This window comes from Penicillium nucicola, assembly GCF_028828085.1.
Source record: "Penicillium nucicola strain IBT 29836 chromosome Unknown utg000007l, whole genome shotgun sequence".
NCBI classification, from domain to species: domain Eukaryota; kingdom Fungi; phylum Ascomycota; class Eurotiomycetes; order Eurotiales; family Aspergillaceae; genus Penicillium; species Penicillium nucicola.
The window spans coordinates 115,180-130,602 of NW_026643131.1; the positions used below are offsets into that span (position 1 = coordinate 115,180).

General features: G+C 49.8%; 7 protein-coding genes across 7 annotated transcripts; 4 read left to right on the forward strand and 3 right to left on the reverse strand.

Moving 5' to 3' along the window:
• Positions 1-1,447: 1,447 nt before the first annotated feature.
• N7511_007091 (beta-glucosidase) lies at positions 1,448-4,056 on the forward strand (the record flags this gene model as incomplete). The annotated part of the gene is made up of 7 exons (XM_057129468.1): positions 1,448-1,571; positions 1,629-1,822; positions 1,871-1,923; positions 1,975-2,197; positions 2,245-2,494; positions 2,542-2,704; positions 2,763-4,056. 7 exons carry the CDS (start codon positions 1,448-1,450, stop codon positions 4,054-4,056), a joined length of 2,301 nt encoding a protein of 766 aa, XP_056982536.1.
• A 129-nt stretch (positions 4,057-4,185) lies between these two features.
• N7511_007092 (uncharacterized protein) lies at positions 4,186-5,643 on the reverse strand (the record flags this gene model as incomplete). The annotated part of the gene is made up of 4 exons (XM_057129469.1): positions 4,186-4,977; positions 5,030-5,290; positions 5,340-5,437; positions 5,490-5,643. 4 exons carry the CDS (start codon positions 5,641-5,643, stop codon positions 4,186-4,188), a joined length of 1,305 nt encoding a protein of 434 aa, XP_056982537.1.
• A 306-nt stretch (positions 5,644-5,949) lies between these two features.
• Positions 5,950-8,196, reverse strand: N7511_007093 (uncharacterized protein; the record flags this gene model as incomplete). The annotated part of the gene is made up of 4 exons (XM_057129470.1): positions 5,950-6,627; positions 6,683-7,349; positions 7,399-7,772; positions 7,831-8,196. The coding sequence occupies 4 exons, from the start codon at positions 8,194-8,196 to the stop codon at positions 5,950-5,952; spliced, it is 2,085 nt and encodes a 694-aa protein (XP_056982538.1).
• A 465-nt stretch (positions 8,197-8,661) lies between these two features.
• On the reverse strand, positions 8,662-10,184 carry N7511_007094 (MFS transporter; the record flags this gene model as incomplete). Its single annotated transcript, XM_057129471.1, has 5 exons — positions 8,662-9,003; positions 9,053-9,412; positions 9,457-9,858; positions 9,906-9,920; positions 9,972-10,184. The coding sequence occupies 5 exons, from the start codon at positions 10,182-10,184 to the stop codon at positions 8,662-8,664; spliced, it is 1,332 nt and encodes a 443-aa protein (XP_056982539.1).
• An 860-nt stretch (positions 10,185-11,044) lies between these two features.
• N7511_007095 (uncharacterized protein) lies at positions 11,045-11,738 on the forward strand (the record flags this gene model as incomplete). Its single annotated transcript, XM_057129472.1, has 3 exons — positions 11,045-11,130; positions 11,492-11,636; positions 11,691-11,738. 3 exons carry the CDS (start codon positions 11,045-11,047, stop codon positions 11,736-11,738), a joined length of 279 nt encoding a protein of 92 aa, XP_056982540.1.
• A 617-nt stretch (positions 11,739-12,355) lies between these two features.
• N7511_007096 (glycoside hydrolase family 43 protein) lies at positions 12,356-14,082 on the forward strand (the record flags this gene model as incomplete). Its single annotated transcript, XM_057129473.1, has 4 exons — positions 12,356-12,757; positions 12,805-13,261; positions 13,308-13,481; positions 13,538-14,082. The coding sequence occupies 4 exons, from the start codon at positions 12,356-12,358 to the stop codon at positions 14,080-14,082; spliced, it is 1,578 nt and encodes a 525-aa protein (XP_056982541.1).
• A 152-nt stretch (positions 14,083-14,234) lies between these two features.
• N7511_007097 (DUF3425 domain-containing protein) lies at positions 14,235-15,185 on the forward strand (the record flags this gene model as incomplete). The annotated part of the gene is made up of 2 exons (XM_057129474.1): positions 14,235-14,361; positions 14,422-15,185. 2 exons carry the CDS (start codon positions 14,235-14,237, stop codon positions 15,183-15,185), a joined length of 891 nt encoding a protein of 296 aa, XP_056982542.1.
• Positions 15,186-15,423: the final 238 nt, after the last annotated feature.

The following is a 15,423-nucleotide window of genomic DNA, read 5'->3' on the forward strand; positions in this document are numbered from 1 at the left end:
AGACCCCGCAAGAGGGGCAGTCCGACCCCCATCACGATTCTCAGAGCCCAGCTCGGCACAAATGCACGAAGCAAAAGCGCCACAGGGAGGAGACCGAAAGTTAAAAGTCAGAGGAGGATGCGACAGACAGCATCATATTGGTTGGTAAAGGCGAACAGAATGTACTATAATCCAACACGAATTGGCACTAACTTCAAAGTTAGTATCTCCAGTCTTACTAAGAGTCGAGAACTTGTATATCGCAGGAACGTCCATGGAACAAATTATTCAACTGAACGGGAGAACTTCATTGATGCTTTTACTTCGGCCGTACTGCAAAGATATGATGTTGAGATTTATGGTGGCCGGCCATGGTTTATGCCATGAATGAGCCATGACGGCAACCACAGTGATTCATCACCTGGGAAATCTAATTAGGACTAGCTTAAGGCAGAGTTTTCTGGTATATAAGGAGATTCTCACGCAAATGAGAATCTCCAGACTTAAACACCTCGATAATCTATTATTAGATTATCTATATTGTACGGTCGTACCGGTCATCATTCCTACTTGCATCGTAGCCTTTAACATATGAGACTGGTTGGTTCCTTCAGGCCTATCCCACTCTTCTTTTTTGGCTACCCACACCGTGGAATATATATATTTTTAAGCAAGAAAGACAAAATCCCTATCGACGTATCTTAGAATTGCACCCTTATGTGTAAGCAGCGGGGTGTAAAGAGGGGAATGGGCGTATCAAGTCTCACGCGTTAGGGTTAGCAAGGCAAGTCACGATGAATTCACGGAGAAAAGCCGGGAATTGGGCCCACAAGCACTTGAAGCGTATAAGCCTTGAATGCAGTACCTGCGATCGGATATCACGGCAAATCCGGTTTGTCCAGTTTTCCTCCCCGAGGCTGGTCAGGTACAATGCGATACAACTATATACTTCATCGTTTCCCCATGGGGAAACCAAAATGCGGGGTGAGCGGGTGCTGCCGACGATAAACTTATGCAGTATACCCAATTTATCCTCTCTGCTGTGCCGATTCTGACGCTCATTGCAACATACTACTAAGATTCTGTTATGCGACATGCAGCAAATTGCGAGATCGGCATTCATCATACCGAAGATGGTATGTCCACGGAATGCACAACTACGCGCTTGCACGCGTTGCGGTGTAGAGATTCCCCGGCATTTCCGTAGACGTCAATGCAAAGTATCTAATTTGTATTTAGCCTCTAGCCGATTATACCCCTCTCTTATGAGAAGACTAGTTTGGAAATAGTCGACCTTGTTCCACCAGCGCTCTAGCAAGTCGAGCGCCCAGCTCTAGGAGGGGATAGTGATTATCCCTCTATCTCACTAGCACTCGGTTGCATTTCGGGACCACTGCGGAGGTTCAAGTATAAATTGGAGGATATCACCTGTCAAAAAAGCTGTGTTCTGCGATCTTCATCTGCAAAGATGGTATACAAAGCCTATACTTCGGGCCTCTTGCTAAGCCTTGCTCTAAGTTCTGCCACACAAGCGGAGAATATCACCAGTGACAATTTCTTCTATGGACAGTCTCCACCAGTCTACCCGTCGCGTATGTGATCCCTGGGTTTGTTCGGGGCAGGAAGACAAATACTAACTAAAGCTTTAGCGGAGGGGACTGGCTCCGGTTCATGGACCTCAGCTTATCAGAAAGCTAGACAATTTGTTGGCAAGCTCACTCCCGAGGAAAAGGTCAATTTAACAGCAGGAGTCTCGGTTAAGAATGGGTGTTCCGGCAACATTGGAGCGGTTGAGCACCTAGGATTTCCTGGCTTCTGTGTCTCTGACGCTGGCAATGGGTTGGTGAGTACTAACCGTCGAAGTCGATGTAATTCATCTGACAAGTATTAGAGAGGAACCGATTATGTCAGTAGTTGGCCCAGTGGGATTCATGTCGGAGCTAGGTAAGAACTTCCACTGACTTGAATTTACCGCAAACTGATCATACCGTATAGCTGGAACAAGAATTTGGCCAACCAACGAGGAAGTCACATGGGTGCTGAGTTCCGTAGAAAAGGCGTGAATCTCTTACTTGGACCCGTTGTTGGCCCTCTCGGCCGTGTCGTTGAAAGCGGACGGAACTGGGAAGGGTTTTCGACTGATCCCTATCTGACTGGTGCACTTGTGTATGAGACAATCACGGGTGTACAGTCGGCAGGAGTGGGAACATCTACAAAGGTAAGGTCGATGTGTTGGTTTTGAAGGAATGAGCTAACAATTACTAGCACTACATCGCAAATGAGCAAGAAACAAACCGGAACCCTGGAAAGAACGCACAAGGTGAAGCTGTGGCGGCGGTATCTTCCAACATAGATGACAAGACTATGCATGAACTGTATCTATGGCCGTTTCAGGATGCTGTGCTGGCTGGTAGTGCATCGATAATGTGTTCATACCAACGGATCAACAATTCATACGGCTGCCAAAACAGCAAGACTCTCAACGGTCTGCTCAAAACCGAACTTGGATTTCAAGGTGAGTTACTCTTCTATAGTCACTGCCAGCCCAACTAACATCCCCAGGCTATGTGATCACTGACTGGGGTGCTCAGCATGCTGGCATTGCAGCAGCCAATGCGGGTCTGGATATGGTGATGCCTTCTTCATCGTTGTGGGGAGGTAATTTAGAAACTGCCATCGCCAATGGATCCATGAAGGCCTCCAGGTTGGATGACATGGTTACTCGGTATGCAATCGCTCTTGCTGCTTCTATGTTTACTAAAAACTAACATTGGTACTATTAGTATCATGGCAACTTGGTACCAGTTCAAGCAAGACACGGGCATTCCTAATCCAGGCATTGGTATGCCCTCAGATGTCAGCGCCCCGCATAAAAAAGTGATCGGAAAGTCTGCAGATTCGAAAGACACTTTGCTTCAGGGAGCCATTGAAGGACACGTTCTGGTCAAGAACACGAAAAACGCACTACCCTTGAACAAGCCCGGTCTTGTATCGGTATTTGGATATGACGCCAAAGGGCCGGACTTCTTGGAGGTCTCGCTCGGCTGGACCCAGGGGACTCCTGTGACTCAAAATAGCACTTTATACGTTGGAGGAGGCTCGGGTGCCAACTCCGCCGCGTACGTGGATAGTCCCATTGATGCTATTCAGCGCCAGGCCTACGCCGATGGTAGCTCTGTCATGTGGGATTTCGATTCTCAGGACCCTGACGTGGATCCCACTTCGGACGTCTGTCTAGTCTTCGTTAACAGCTACGCCAGTGAAGGCTTTGATCGTCCTGGACTGAGTGATGAGTACAGCGACACATTGATTACCAACGTGGCGAGCAAGTGTTCCAACACTGTAGTTGTGATTCACAATGCGGGTATTCGTGTTGTCGATGACTGGATTGAGAATGCAAACATCACCGCAGTCATATTCGCTCACTTGCCCGGTCAGGATTCCGGTCGCGCAGTTGTTGAACTTCTTTACGGCCAGGCCAACCCATCAGGACGGCTTCCTTACACCGTCGCCAAACAGGCAAGCGATTACGGAGACTTACTGCAACCCTCTCAGCCGGAAGGGGACTACTGGCAATACCCACAGTCCGACTTTACGGAGGGGCAATTCATTGATTATCGCGCATTCGACTCCCAGGGGATTGTCCCTCGATTCGAGTTCGGATATGGACTATCATATACCACCTTCAAATACTCCAGTCTTCAGTTACAGAAGAAGAGTACCCCCTGGTCAACATACCCAGCCGCAGCTAAGATTGTGGAAGGTGGCAACCCTCGCCTTTGGGATGAACTCGTGCACGTCTCTGCTACCGTGCAAAACTCAGGCTCGGTGGATGGTAGTGAGGTGGCACAGTTGTACGTTGGAATCCCCAATGGCCCTGTACGTCAACTGCGCGGATTCGAAAAGGTGCCTTTACAACGTGGGAAGAGTGCGACAGTCTCTTTCTCGTTGACACGGAGAGATCTGAGCAGCTGGGATGTCACGGCGCAGCAGTGGGCTCTTCAGAAGGGGCAGTACAAGATCTGGGTGGGACATTCGAGTCGGAACCTGCCACTCGAGAGTACTTTCACATTCTAAATATGGATGATGATCGAGACTGAGAATGGAGAACGTATATCTAATTCGAGTAATCAAATTCCAATAACTTTTGTTTCAAAACTCCATGCCATATGCACCCCGGCATTCCCTCGGTGCGGGTTTCAGGAATTAGAGTAGCTTCAGAGGACGAGCCAGGGCACATGCACCTCCGAATAGAGCTGTCACTCCAGTGAAGATGATAATGTTGCCGTAAGTACTGCCATAGGCATACGCGCTGGTAGAAACAGTATGCGCAATCAAAGCCTCACTCAAGAACCCACTAGCGATATTTCCAATCCCACGACCAGTCTCGAGGATGCCAAAGATCATCGACATATCAGCTCGTTCATTCTTCTTCTGAGTCTCCCTTGTGATAGCGGTCCATGTTGACGTGAATGAGCCCGCAAAGAAACCATAGACAATGCAGAATATATATAGAGGCGCAATTGAAACGCTGAAGCCCCAGATGAGGAAGACAGACAGTGTGGTTCCAACGCTGGACAGGAGCATGCAAGTCGTAGCATGGTGTCTGTCCACGAGCATTCCCATCACCACACATCCACCAATAGAAGCAAGATTGAACAAGATGACAGTCAACGAAGCCAACGGACCGGTCACGCCCAATGATCGGGCTTGACTTGGGAGATACACAGCCGGAAGGAAGAAGCCTAATGCTTCGATCGTGTTGCACACTTGATAGATGGCAAAGGACCGTGTCCAGATGAAGCCAAGATCGAATGGTCTGATCTTGCTAGAAGTCGAAGACGAAGTCGGAATACGTGGCTTGACGAAGTAGATAACCGGCGCAATAAGAATCATCAAGAGAACAGACCAGACGCGCAGAGTAGTTCGGAAGCCATACTCGTTCAGCATCCACTGAAGCACAATGGGGAACACAACACCAGATAGACCAGTCCCTGCCTAAAATCGAGTAAGTCGGTATTACCACAATCAAGATGAGAACCTAACGCACCCACATAGTCCCAAAAGCAAGCCCACGCTTCTTGACAAACCACTCACCCATCCACAGAATGACAGGCGAATAAGCCAACCCAGCCCCAAGACCGTAGCCCACGCCCTGCGAGAGAATAAGATGTGTCGTAGTCGTGGAGAAAGAACTTAAAGCTAGCGCCAAACACATAACCAAGAAGCCCACTGGAGTCGCAAGTCTTCTAAAGCGAGGTACTCCGAGCAACAATGCAAAATCCAGAGGAGCAGAGAGATACGCGATTCCCTGCCGTATATTAGCACAAGCACATCGAACATAGAAACGGACATTTTACCAATGCACAAGTACCAATAGCAGCGATATTACCCGAGTTCTTGAACTCATCACTGGAAAGATAATAATCCTGAAAAACACCATAAGAAAACGCGAAACCTGCAGAACTATTAGCACGGTCAAGATAGTAGATAGTCATATCACTGCTAACCCCAGGTCAATCCTTCGATGATGAAGCCAGCTACTAGGAACATCCATGCATCTTTGCCTCCATCCACTGGGGGGAGTTGTCTTCCTTCGTGTGCATGAACCAGGTCATCCGGCTCCGAGAAGTCAGTGTTGCTGTTGCTAGATTCGAGTTCCATTTTTATATATGAAGAATTATCATTGGAATAAGGAATGATAATGTTTCGAGGTTTATAAATGTCCAACGAGACTTATAGGGGAGATAGTGGGTCTTGAATAGCGAATCAGATGGGAGATGTAGTCCACAGGGCGCATATGTCGGTCGCCCTTAGGGTATTTAGCAACGGGCTACTGTTGCATCGCGCTTTGGTATTAAAGTGGGAGATTGATTTCATTGATGGCCATTGATGAGATCTATTTCATATCTATGGTCTAACATCCACAAACAGGCGTAATAATTACAACGAAGAAACGTATACAGGTATCTAAAGCTTGCTCTTAGGCTCATTCTTGAGCAGGGCGGAGTTCCAGGGGTATGGGTCGAAGGTGAGGTCGTTGACCGGGTTCTCCTGGCTGGCGCGACGGAAGAGATCCTCGTACACCTTACCGTCGTACCGGCCGAGACTGCTGTCAAGCTGCCAGTCGGGAATGGCCCAGGAGTCGACGAGGCGAACAGCGTGTGGGCGGATCTCATCGAGCAGATTCATGACAGCGGTGGTGCGAGTCAAGGTGATCTGTCGGACGGTGACAGCACCGGAGGAGAAGAACTCTGCGGCCTCGCGCTCCAGAGTGTGAAGTGCGTACAGGCGGAAGAGCTGGTGCATCAGTGCCTTGGTCTCAGGGTCCAAGGCTGAGGAGAGCTCGGGGGAGGAGACGGCATCGTAGAAGTTCTTAACCACAAGGTACTGGGAGTGAGCGGTCGACAGGCGCCAGAAGTCAACCAAGAGGCTGTTCCAGGAGCGCTGCTCGGCATCGCGGTGCTTCAGAGCCTCAAAGGTCAGGTGGGCTGTGCGCCACGCGAATGCAGCCACAATATCCTTATCCTCTTGGAGCACATCGAAGGAAGCTCCCTTGTCACGGCGGTCAAGGTATGTCTGAAGGATCTGGCTGGTGTCGTTGCCAGCGGGCTTTCCGGCCAGGACGGCACGGGCAGACTTGAGCAGCTGTGAAATGGATTAGTATCAAATAGAAGCGACGATCATTAATAAAACGACTTACGTAACGGGCGACCTGCTGGGTCAGCATGTAGTTATCACCCTCCCAGGTCAGAGTGGGGAGGTAGTCAGAGTACCACGGGCCAATGCCGCTGTAGCTGCTGTATCCATGGCCACCACATGCGCGACGGCAGACCTCCAAACCCTCACCAGCGGTGGTACTGGCCAGAGCCTTCAGGCCACACGAGGTAGCGTGGAGATCCGCCAAGAGGTTGGCACCAGCACGGAGCTCCTCAGGTCCAGCGCCACGCGAGTCCTGTCCAGGAGAGTTGGCAGCCTTCATGCGGCTTTGGTTCTCTTCGTAGAGACGCATCATGCCGCGACCAGTGAAGTGGAGTGCGTACATGGATGCCAGGAGTGGCAAGAGTCGGACCTGAACCATCTTGTAGTTCAAGACTTGGTTCTCGCCAGCATGGGCGTCCGCGTCACGATCCTGGAACTGTCTTCGAACGGCACAGTATCTGGTTGCAATAGTAACACCACGAGCCAAGACACCACCAGCCTGGAGAACAATGTTGGATCGCACCCAGGTAAGAGTGCCGAAGACCAACGAGGGAAGAGCGGGCCGAGAGTAGGCATTCGTGCTCTTGTCGATGGAAGAGAAACGGGCCAGCATGTTGACATGGGGCACCTTGACATTGTTGAACAGCAAGAAGCCGTTGTCCATAGTGCTGGATTGGGTTAGTCACTGTACTTGCGCCGTTGGTAAATCAAACTTACTTGTATCCAAATTTAGGACCAATATCGCCCACATACACGTTCTCCAAGGGCTGATGGCTCTGCAAGTCACGGACTTGCACCACGAATGGGTGAGGACCATAGTTCTTGCCATCGATGAATAGCTGGGCCATCACAACAGCATGATTGGCAGTGCGACCGAGGGATCCAATCCACCACTTGGAGGCAGTCAATGTGGGCGAGTTGATGGTGAAGGTCTTGTCGCTGGAGTTCCAGGTGGCGGTGGTCTCGAGACCGCGGACGTTGGATCCGTGGCCCAATTCGGTCTGTGCGTAACATCCGATAATTTCGTATTTCTGAGCCCGCTCAAGGAACAGCTTGTGTTGCTCGGGGGTACCTTGTTCCCGGAGAGTCACCTAGAAGACGAGGGAGCGGTTAGTCTTGTTCTGCCGATGTATATATTTTGTCACTTACCAGGAACATGCTGGCGTGCAAGCCATAGGGTGTGGGCTCTCCAATCAGCTCATTGGCTGCATGAAGCTCCTCCATTGACCATTTGTGTTGCTCCGACAGCTGCTGAAGGCGCTTGGCCTTGGCCAAAGAGCGTTGCAGCCGCTCCACTCGGCCGAGTGAGTGGTTTTGCGACTTGTCAAAGACCTTCTCAGGCTGCAAGAGGGCCAGGAGAGATTCTTGACGTTTTAATGATTCCTTGGTGTGGAGCAATTCGGACAACTTTTCCACGTTGACGTTGGACTGCGCTCGCTCCTGTTGGAGCAGCTCGGAGCCTTGCGGACCCGATGGCTTAAGGGCCTTGACCCATTCAGGAGTAGGAGATGGCATGGTGTGAAGATTGGAGAGATGTGAGAAACACAGTGGAGGAAAGCCAGGGATTATGAACCCGGGGACAAGTCAGTGACGTTTCCCCAGGCCGAGGGACATTCGTCCTAACTAGGAAAGAGCCGAGGCAGAGCTCGGCCAATCAGAACCGCGCGATGGAGTTCCGGCTTCGGGCCCTCTCTCTTCACTATGGAGAACACACTACGGAGCACAGAAAATGGGGACTGGAGAGCCTAGGCATTTTTCTCATCTGAATTACCGTGGCTTTTCTCCCCCGCACAAGTGCCGACCTATTTGTTCTGGGGTAACCGGGGCAAACCTGAGTCCAGCTCGGCATCTCGAAGCCCGAGATCAGCTAATAACCTTGGGAAGATCGGCGATTTCACGGCATGAATAAGCAGACCTTCGGGGATCAGCTGACTGCATCACATGGATTCGATCTGATAAGAAAAAATGGCATGTGACGCTTTATTCGCTGCTGAACTTCACCCGCGGCAAGCCCAGCCACGTAAGGAGAATGGCACCTGACAGAGCAATGATGAACGGCTGAAGCACCTTGACTCCTTTGGCCTGTGCCAGTACACCCACCGCAAAAGGGAGAATCGCGGCTCCACTGCCTCCAAACGCAGCCACAAACCCAATCGACGTGACGTGCAGGTGCCGGGGCAGAAGCTTGGTGACCATCACGATGGCCCCTGGAAAGAGAGGTCCCAGGAAGAAACCCTGGAACGAGACTGCCACGGCCGAGGCATAGAACTGGGGCACGAGCCACAGAACGAGACCAAAAGCGATTGAACAAACAATGTATCCCTTGAAAAAGTCAGTGCCAGATCTCGTGGCAGATGGCGGATGATCTCACCGAGATTGCAATCTTCTCACCCACCCGGGGTGTGACGAAGCCCAGAATCACGCGGCCTACGGTGATGCCGAGCCAGAACCCGGTGGCCGTCATACCGCTGGCAAAGGCACCGCCTTGTCGGACTCGAATCATGAAGGTCACAATCCACCCTCCAAGGGCGACCTCCACACCAACATAGCCCAACAAGAACAAGGCACAAAGCCATGTGATCCGGGCCGCTGGACGTTTAAAAAGTGCATCTCGGAGTCCGCCCTTTTTATTCTCCTCAACTGATTGTCTGTTCGCTGCACGGAATTCTACGGCGGTGGATTTCCAGAAGCAAGAAGTGGAAACCACAATTTCAACGGCCGCACATCCAACCTGACTATTAAGCTGTGCTCGTGTTGCGGGCGAGACGCACTTACCATGACATAGTAGAAATAATACCATGGCAGACCACCCCTCGCGATCATCGATGTTGCGATCAACGGACTGATGACTGCCCCAACCCCGTAGATTCCATGCAAAAATCCCAGCACCTCATTTGCATTGGCCATATTACCGATCCATGCGTTCCAAGCTGCATCTTCCACCCCATTGCCTAATCCCGCAAAGATGAACGCGACCACGAGCACTGGATAGGGCGGGTGAACACAGTTGATCACATAGGCGATGAGATGGCATCCTGACCCGAGGATCGCCACACCACGCTGTCCAAAGGCGTTGTGGATGCGCTGATTCAGAAATGCAGCGATGGTGTACCCTACCAGAGGCGACAAGAAAACCAAGGAAACGATCGTATAAGATAGGTTATAGTATGATTCCAGCTGACATCCAGGTTAGAGCTTGGCACATTGATCATGAGGGATCTTACATATGGAATCAGGGCCTGTATTTAGTTAGCATTCATCACGACCGAGGCACTTTCCCCACAACTCACACCATAAGCAGCATCATTCGCTCCCATCACGAGAAAACACCAGAACGTCGCAAACGTTCGATACATGTTGAGACGATTCTGGTTCCACTTTTCTAAAACCGGGAACTGATTTGGCTGGCCGGAGGTTGATTCTGCATCTGACTGTTGGCGAGGCAAAGCCTCGAGCGTGATGAGACTTGCATCATGGGATTCTTGAATCACACAGGTAGACATGGTACTGAGGGTTCATTTGAAGGTGAAAGCGAATTCTCGTCGAGAAAGACATGCAAACACATCAAATGCGGAGTTTGGACCCGCGTTGCCGGATCGGGATGAGGGGACAATGACGCCGGTTGAACTTCGGCGTTCACCGCTTCCTGTTAGGCTTTGAGAGCTGAATCTCGGAGATTTGAATTGACAGGATTCTTTTATTCTTGGTAGGCTGTAATTCCTGGTGGTTTACGGGGTTTATATCTACATGTCTGGAGCATCGCTTGACTTGTTGAGAGTGTTAAGGGTTTCTCGATCCGCGATGCTTATAGTCTACTGTGGGTGATGGCAAAATTGCCCCAAGAGCATGAGATGAGTCACCGTGGCGCCCCGAGCGGCTCACAGGCGACCTGAGCAGCTTTAGCTGATCGGTCTATGTCTAGTTTAGTTTATCCTTTCAAATGCTCAAATAATAACCACACTATAAACGAATTTTAGCAGTTTAGCATATAGCAAAGCACTTCAAACAATATGTTATATAGTACAAGCGCCTATCTAAAGATGTAATATCTAGATTTATAGTTGTCATTGCCACGTAGACCAAGAGCAGAAAGTAAAGAACGATAAGTGAAATTTCCCAAATTGATATTGACCACAGCGTATAAGATGAGAAATAAACCTCCAGATTACAGCATCTTGGTTGTTTCTTCTGCTGCAAGCGTCTCTAGTATTGCTTACCGGTGCAAGGAGAAATTGGGTCAGATTACGGGGGAGAACGACTGTCGGTGCTTGCTCCGCACACGTTATTCGTTGCCTGACTTCTTTGGCAAAATATGACTTCCAACAGGACAACAATGCACCTTAGAAGCACTTCCTGAACCAACATGGATCCCTACAAGATTCAAATCATCAAGGAGATCGCGTGCTCTGATTCATCCTCTATATCCGGGGTAGATCTGGATGGACACAAGTATGCATTGAAGCATTTCCACGACAACGACGACCCTGGATATACCAAAAAAGGCCGTGATTTGAATCAGTTTCGCTGCGAACTCAATTCATATGAGAAGTTCCTTGCCTCCGGTGTCTGCAGGCGCCATTTCGTTCCCATTCTACGACTACATGAATCGCATAGATCCCACAGCATTCCATCCTGCTCTCCAACATTTCGTCCAAGACCAGTTCAACCCAAGAGCAATATTCCTAGAATATTTTCCAAATGCAGAGAGTTTAAACTGCTTGAACTATTCAGATGTGCTCTATCCCAAGGCAGTCGAGGGCATGAAAGAGATACACTAGACAGGCGTTCACCACTAACAAATCTACCCCAGAATTCTTCTCCTTGTTCGTGGAAACCCCGATAGACTGGTTTGGGTTGACTTTGATGTTGCAACGACCTTTACCGACTTTGGACCTGAACAGATTGCCTGTTGTGACCATGAAATTGCGGTTGTGAAGGGATTTGGGGATGCACTAGTAGGGTCAAGCTACTCCGTATCTTAGACGAGGTAAGCATGCTGACCGATACAGCGAGATGACCAGGCTGAGGGTCTGCCACCGTATACAAAATTTTATTAAGAGTGTCATAGGCTCGAAAATATTCTGTCAATGTTTGACCGCGTGCATGCATTCTTGGAACACAACGAACGGAGTCCTGAGCAGGGGCTGTTCTAGTTCATTTTACTCTATTTTATTTTCTACTTAAAATCAAGGGCAAGGTTAACGCCGATCTAATCAAGAGGCTTCACGGCCAATTGGTCCTGTCTTAGTCAAAATCATCTTCTATCGAGGCACATCGACAGATCAAAGTTGGCAGAGGGTTTTTCTTATACAGATTAGAGCCCTTACACCTAAAACGAAATGGCAGTGGGAGCACGATACATGTTCCTAAGTTCCGACATCAAACATTTGCTCTTTGATATTGTCACTTTGACTGAATAGGAAACGTTTGACCGGAAGGCTGTATGAAGCCCGTGAATCTACATTTATATCCTCAATCAAAATCCTACCGCAGTTATATAATCAACAGCGAAATTGTCGAAAATTGGAGAACTCCTCTCGGTCTATCGGCCTTGGTAACCCCGCAATACGAGCCAACCCGCCTTTTGGCTGTTTGGGATGTTGTTTCTCCACCAATCGGGACATTCATGTTCATATATAAAGCATTTCACCATCGTCAAACCACTTCGGCGACAATGAGTTATACAAATCCAATCATACCAGGGTTCAACCCCGACCCGTCCATCATCCGGGTCGACAAAGACTTTTTCCTTGTAACATCCACATTTGAATATTTTCCGGGAGCCCCTATATACCATAGTCGGGATTTGATCAAATGGAAGTTGATCGGCCATGCCTTGACCAGGCGCAGCCAGATTCAGATCCATACACCAGAGCCAGGAGGTGGCTTATGGGCCACGACAATCCGGTATCATCGTGGAATTTACTATGTCATCGCAGCGAGCTTCCAGCGGTATCACCCACAACAGGATGACCGAGTGTGGCCACAGGGATTCTATGTCAAAACCACCAATATCTGGGATGAAAAGGCATGGTCTGATCCAATTTATTTTGATCAAGTTGGCTTCGACCAAGATGTGAGTTACGAAAAAGAGCATGACGAACATCAAATGACAATAGATAGCTTTTCTGGGACGACGATGGGACCGTATACCTATCGTCTACCTACCGAAAACTTCAACCGACGCCAGGGGCGAAACTCAAGGATTTCGCCATTCATATCTGCACTGTTGACTTGGAAAGCGGCCATTCCACGTCTGAGCCGAAACTGATTCGCGAGTCTTCCTCTGGAGTTGCAGAAGGCTCACACATCTTCAAGCGCGGTAGATACTGGTATCTTTTCACTGCGGAGGGGGGCACTGAAAGTGGGCATTCAGAATGGGTCAGTCGCAGCGAGGTTGGGCCCCTTGGACCTTGGGAACTCGGACCAAACAATCCACTTTGGCGTAATGGGGTTGACGATGAAGTTCAAAATACCGGACATGCTGATTTGGTCGAGGATATCAACGGGCAGTGGTGGGCTGTTTTGCTTGGGGTTCGTCCACTACGACGAGATGGCAAGTGGGAGGAATCGGTGCTAGGTCAGTGCACTCCGATATCAGGTCAACCACTTTACTAACAAAATAGGCCGAGAAACCTTCTTGGTACCGATGGACTGGGAGCAGGATTGGCCTGTCATCAACAAAGGACAGAAGATTGCGCTTCAATCTCAAGGGCCGGGTCTTTATCAGCTTGAGAGTCCAGTGTCTTGGAAAGACGAGTTCACTGCTCCTGAAATGCAGTTGGGGTGGTATAGAAAGAGTATGAAATTCACCTAGTTGTCACACAGGTTATTGAACTGTGCTGATGATTGATAGACACGCCCTTTGTCAAGGATTACTCGCTCACTGAACGCCCAAGTTATCTCCGACTCTATGGCGGTCCTTATAATCTGTCGGTGCCAGCTTCCCCAACCATGTTTCTCCGCAAGCAAACTCATAGACGCTGCGTATGGGAGACACGGATGTCGTTTTCCCCTACGACAGATGCCACAGAAGCAGGGACTGTGCTCTGGATGAACTACTTTACCTACAGCAGTCTTGGCATTCGCCAGACCGAAAAGGGGCGTTGCATTATGTTTCGACCATCAGAAGGAGAAACAGTGGAGTGTGAGATAGGCGCAACAACAGACGTCATTTTCACGATCGAATGTGGCACTGAATATCGATTTGGGTATCGAGCACACAACGAAACCAGTTTCCATTGGATCGGCTCAGTCTCGAATGACGTCGCAACCAAAGCCCCCTCCGTCGGGGCCAATTTTACAGGCATGATGATGGGACTGTATTGTTTCGGAGAGCGACAACGATGCCTCACACCCGCCGATTTTGTGTATGCTGAATTCCGGGAGAATCTCGGGTGAAGTGGAAGGGAAAATGCAAGGGGTCCCGGACCCGTTTATTACCGTACCAAACACTGTGCTTAACTCCGTCGTAATTAAAACCGCCATCCACCTGGACTTCGTTCATAAAGCCCGTTCTGTTCAACTTGCTGACACCCGACACCCGCGCTAACATGACCGACTCCTCTACTCACATCGCCAATCCAATTTCGTCCGATGAAGCGGATGACAATTGGTCAGGGCTGACTGACCCGGCTGAGCGTCGACGGCGGCAAAACCGCATCAACCAGCGGGCCTACCGTAAGCTGCAAGCCCCAGTCCATTTAGGTAATTCATCAGACGCTAACTTGGATCTGATAGGGAAGCGTAAGCGGCTCCAAAATAAGGACATCCACCCTAAGAGCTTGGTCAAATCGACCAAGCCAGTATCATCGACATCATTGGCATCACCTACATCGGCATCGGCATCATCGGCATCATCGGTATCATCAACATCGCCCCAGTCCCAGAACGCCATCATTCCATCTAAACTCAAAGCATGCAGCCCGGGGACTCTACAAGATCTACTGGAGAAATTTGCAAAATCAGCCATTGAAAGCTACGCACGCGGCGATCCGACAGCCGACCACCTCATGACACTGACGAAAGTCAATGTCTTCCGAGCCTTCACGCAGAATTTAGAATTGATCGGCTGGTCACCATATTGGATGGAAGACGACGCCATCTCCATCTTCAATCAAGGGTCCCCCCAAAGAGAATCCACAGCCTTCGATCACAGCCATCTCCCACCCATGCTTCAGCCCACGCGGGTCCAAAAAGCCATGCCTCACCACCCGTGGCTAGATTTCTTCCCTCTCCCCAAAATGCGCGACAATCTCATCGAAGCAGGCGATGAATGGGACGACGAACAGCTCTGCCATGACATCATGGGATTCTGGGGCGAGTCGACAATGGACTCCGGACTCCTGGTGTGGGGGGAACCGTGGGACATTCGAAATTGGGAAGTGACAGAGCCGTTTTTGAAGAAGTGGCAGTGGATAGTTCGGGGGTGTCCTGAATTGATGAACGCGACGAATGCTTGGCGCGCGCGTCGGGGCGAGAAGTTGATATTCCGCTATATCTAAACCAATACCAATGCAGGATTATCATGCTAAGACGATGGAAATGCCAATTAACTGAGTTGCCTGATCAGAAATTCTTGGGTTCAGTGGCGCTGCAGGCTGCTGACCGCGCTAGTTGAGCCTAATTCTTAACTCCGTAGCTCCAGCCAATCAGGATGGAGAGATCCGGTATGGTTTTGTAAGAACAGTACTGACTTGGAGTATTGTAAGGGTATCGTTCTTGATTGGTGAGTATAAGTGA